This window comes from Eriocheir sinensis, unplaced genomic scaffold, assembly GCF_024679095.1.
Source record: "Eriocheir sinensis breed Jianghai 21 unplaced genomic scaffold, ASM2467909v1 Scaffold400, whole genome shotgun sequence".
Lineage (NCBI taxonomy): Eukaryota > Metazoa > Arthropoda > Malacostraca > Decapoda > Varunidae > Eriocheir > Eriocheir sinensis.
The window spans coordinates 232100-236196 of NW_026111722.1; the positions used below are offsets into that span (position 1 = coordinate 232100).

The 4097-nt window shown below is 43.3% G+C and overlaps 1 protein-coding gene across 1 annotated transcript; it reads right to left on the minus strand.

Annotated features, from left to right (window-relative positions):
- Positions 1-1731: 1731 nt before the first annotated feature.
- On the minus strand, positions 1732-3542 carry LOC126992114 (uncharacterized). Its single transcript, XM_050850783.1, has 2 exons — positions 2648-3542; positions 1732-1759 (listed from the first exon to the last, which is right to left on the minus strand). The coding sequence occupies exons 1-2, from the start codon at positions 3468-3470 to the stop codon at positions 1749-1751; spliced, it is 834 nt and encodes a 277-aa protein (XP_050706740.1). The 5' UTR covers positions 3471-3542; the 3' UTR covers positions 1732-1748.
- Positions 3543-4097: the final 555 nt, after the last annotated feature.

Below are 4097 nucleotides of genomic sequence, written 5' to 3' on the forward strand. Positions count from 1 at the left end.
AACGTCTGTCCTGTTCAAAGAATTACTTCAGATAGATTTTCAGTATTTCCAGTTTGAATGAATTGTGTGTCGTCAGCATAATGTATAGCAAAACAGTCTTTAATTTCTTGTGACAGGTCATTTACATAAACCTTAAATAGCAATGGGCCCTGAATGGATCCTTGGGACTCCAAAAGATACTTGTAGTCTAGAGGACAAATTTCCACCAATTCGCACAGACTGAGTCCTGTTACATAGATAATCTTCAAACCAAAATATGTCGATTCCTAATTCATTGCATTTTCTGAGTAGAATGTCATGGCAGACACTATCAAAAGCTTTAGATAGGTCGCAAAGAGTTAAAAGACATATTTCTCCTTTGTCCATGGTGTCATAAATCTTTTTAGAAACTTGTAGGAGAGCAGTCTCAGTAGATAAGTTTGGTCTGAAGCCATGTTGAGTGCTGCTAAAGAGGAAATTCTGTTCCATAAATTGGACCAACTGAGTAGCAACGATCTTTTCTAATATTTCAGATACAACTGGGAGCAAGGACATTGTCCATCTGTTGCCTACTTCTCCTTTCTTAAATATTGGTGTGACAATAGCGTGCTTCCAGGCATTAGGAAAGATACCTCTTGCTATTGTGTATACCTATGATACATGTGATGTGCGGTAGAATTGCTGGCAGAGCGTCTTTGATGAGTCTCAGGGAGATGTTGTCAGATCCGTGTGGGTTGGATTCCTTGAGGTGCTTTATGGTGAGAGTGATTGTGTCAGTATCGGTAGGCTGGGGACGAAAGGTGTTACGACTGTTAATGTTTTCAGGAGATCAGTTTTCGCGATTGTTCTGAGACTCCTCGAAAGCTTTTTTTCCAACATTAGCAAAAACAATTGTTGAAGTCTTCGACACTGCATTCCTCATTTACTTTATTTGCTTGTTTCTTTGTGCCAGGAACTCTTTCTTTCAAGACTCTCCACTCAGCTGTTGTGTTACCTCTGGACGTGTTAAGTCTGTAATAGTCCTTCCTGGCAGCACCCATCACGGCTGTGACTCTCTTCTTCAGGACTTTGTATTCTCGTTGTAAGCTTATGTTATATCTGTCATGTCTTAGAGCTTTCTGTGTGGTGTTCCTTCCACGGATGACGAGGAGAATGTCTTCACTCAACCTTGGAGGAGAGAAGAGAAGAGAAGAGAGGAGGAGAGGAGAGGAGAGAGAGAGAGAGAGAGAGAGAGAGAGAGAGAGAGAGAGAGAGAGAGAGAGAGAGAGAGAGAGAGAGAGAGAGAGAGAGAGAGAGAGAGAGAGAGAGAGAGAGAGAGAGAGAGAGAGAGAGAGAGAGAGAGAGAGAGAGAGAGAGAGAGAGAGAGAGAGAGAGAGAGAGAGAGAGAGAGAGAGAGAGAGAGAGAGAGAGAGAGAGAGAGAGAGAGAGAGAGAGAGAGAGAGAGAGAGAGAGAGAGAGAGAGAGAGAGAGAGAGAGAGAGAGAGAGAGAGAGAGAGAGAGAGAGAGAGAGAGAGAGAGAGAGAGAGAGAGAGAGAGAGAGAGAGAGAGAGAGAGAGAGAGAGAGAGAGAGAGAGAGAGAGAGAGAGAGAGAGAGAGAGAGAGAGAGAGAGAGAGAGAGAGAGAGAGAGAGAGAGAGAGAGAGAGAGAGAGAGAGAGAGAGGGCAGGATGATAGAGGATATACAGACACACAATGGGCGCCTTCTTCTGGAGCCTGCCGTCCTGCCGCCTTCAAGGGTCTCCTGCTGGTCACTGGGGGGCGTGTACTGGTCTAGGCGGCGTCTGGAGAAGGGAGAGAGAGGCGTAATTGTACATTATTATTATTATTATTATTATTATTATTATTATTATTATTATTATTATTATTATTATTATTATTATTATTATCATTATTATTATTATTATTATTATTATTGTTATTATTATTATTATTATTATTATTATTATTATTATTATTATTATTATTATTATTATTATTATTATTATTATTATTATTATTATTATTATTATTATTATTATTATTATTATTATTATTATTATTATTATTATTATTATTATTATTATTATTATTATTATTATTATTATTATTATTATTATTATTATTATTATTATTATTATTATTATTATTTATTATTATTATTATTATTATTATTATTATTATTATTATTATTATTATTATTATTATTATTATTATTATTATTATTATTATTATTATTATTATTATTATTATTATTATTATTATTATTGTTGTTATTGTTATTGTTATTATTATTATTATTATTATTATTATTATTATTATTATTACTATTCACACACACACACACACACACACACACACACACACACACACACAGACACAGACACACACACACACACACACACACACACACACACACACACACACACACACACACACACACACACACACACACACACACACACACACACAGACACAGACACAGACACAGACAGAGGCACAGACACACACAGACACAGACACACACACACACACACACACACACACACACACACACACACACACACACACACACACACACACACACACACACACACACACACACACACACACACACACACACACACACACACACACACACACACACACACACACACACACACACACACACACACACACACACACACTCTTACTCTGATCCGCTCCGCGACGCTGTTGTGTGCGGAACAAGTCCGCCGCTATCAGTGTTGCTGCCACGGCCGTCACAAGGGCGACCAGCACTGCTGTCACCGCTGCCACCAACAAAGGGTCGGGCGCGGGTGTAGTGGCTCGTGTGATGGGCGCGGGTGTAGTGGCTCGTGTGATGGGCGCGGGTGTAGTGGCTCGTGTGATGGGCGCGGGTGTAGTGGCTCGTGTGATGGGCGCGGGTGTAGTGGCTCGTGTGATGGGTGGGGGCGCCGTGCAGGTGGGTGTGTTTAGTGGCCAGGACGCTTCGGTAATTTCTTGATAGGGACACTCAGGTGGTGGTTCCGTATGTCTCCATCGTGACGGGCCGTAACCCACCACGTCCAGACCCTGTTGGTTGTCAGCGGTGACCCAAGTGTGACAGTCCTTCCCACTATCACCAAGACGTACATTGAACTCCACCACACGGTGACTGGGATACACCCACACCCACACCAACAACCTCCACCAGGCGGTTGTGTTGGCGGCGGTGAACAGGCTGTCCTTGGAGAACCACGCGGCCAGCCTCACCGTTGTTCCATTTCGGGTGTCCACTAGGACCTGCACAGCCACACCAAGGAAGCCTTCCTCGGGCCTCAGGTACACGTTCATAAAATAATAATCACCATCAGAGTCCCTATTTCCGCCGCCTATGCGCTGCACCTCCCCTTCTCCGAGCAGCACGTCCGCCTCCCGGCAGCGCCGTGTTCCCTGGCTCAGCGCCACCACCACCACCAGCAGGAAGAGGAAGACGTGTCCCCGGGGCAGCAGACGTGAGAGACGACCCATCATGGTCTGTGTGTGTGTCTGGGGGCGGCGGATGAGCGAGTGTGTGTGTGTGTGTGTGTGTTTGTATGTTGACGTGACGAGCGCCAGCGATGAACTCATGAACCGACACTAACGCAACGCTTTAAGTATGGCGGATGTGCTCTCTCTCTCTCTCTCTCAATAAGTAAATCAGATACAAACGTTCAGAAAGTAGTTATTGAGATAAAAAATGTAGGAGGAAGTAGTGCGGGGCAGATCCGACATTTTTTACTCTTTTCTCACACACGCCCAGTTACGGCATTGCTGGTCCACTTGTCCACATGTTTTCTCTCATAGCTCCACTCTCCTTCCACTTATGTACGTGCTCTAAATGTCAAAATGGAGGGGAAAGATCAGGGTATCAGTAGAGACTAGCCCGAGCCTTCTATTCATTCTAGAAACCAAGAAAACAACAAAGAAACCAAGGGATGTCTGCAGCGAAAAGTGCTTGCATGGCGCGAATCTCGTCCACTTTTGACACTATATTTAGTTAGAAATCCACTCTCCTTCCACTTATCTTCGTTCTGTAAGTGGCAAAGTGGAGGTGAAGGATCAGCGTATACGTAGAGACCAACCCGAGTCTTCTATTCATAACAAAAACCGAGAAAACAG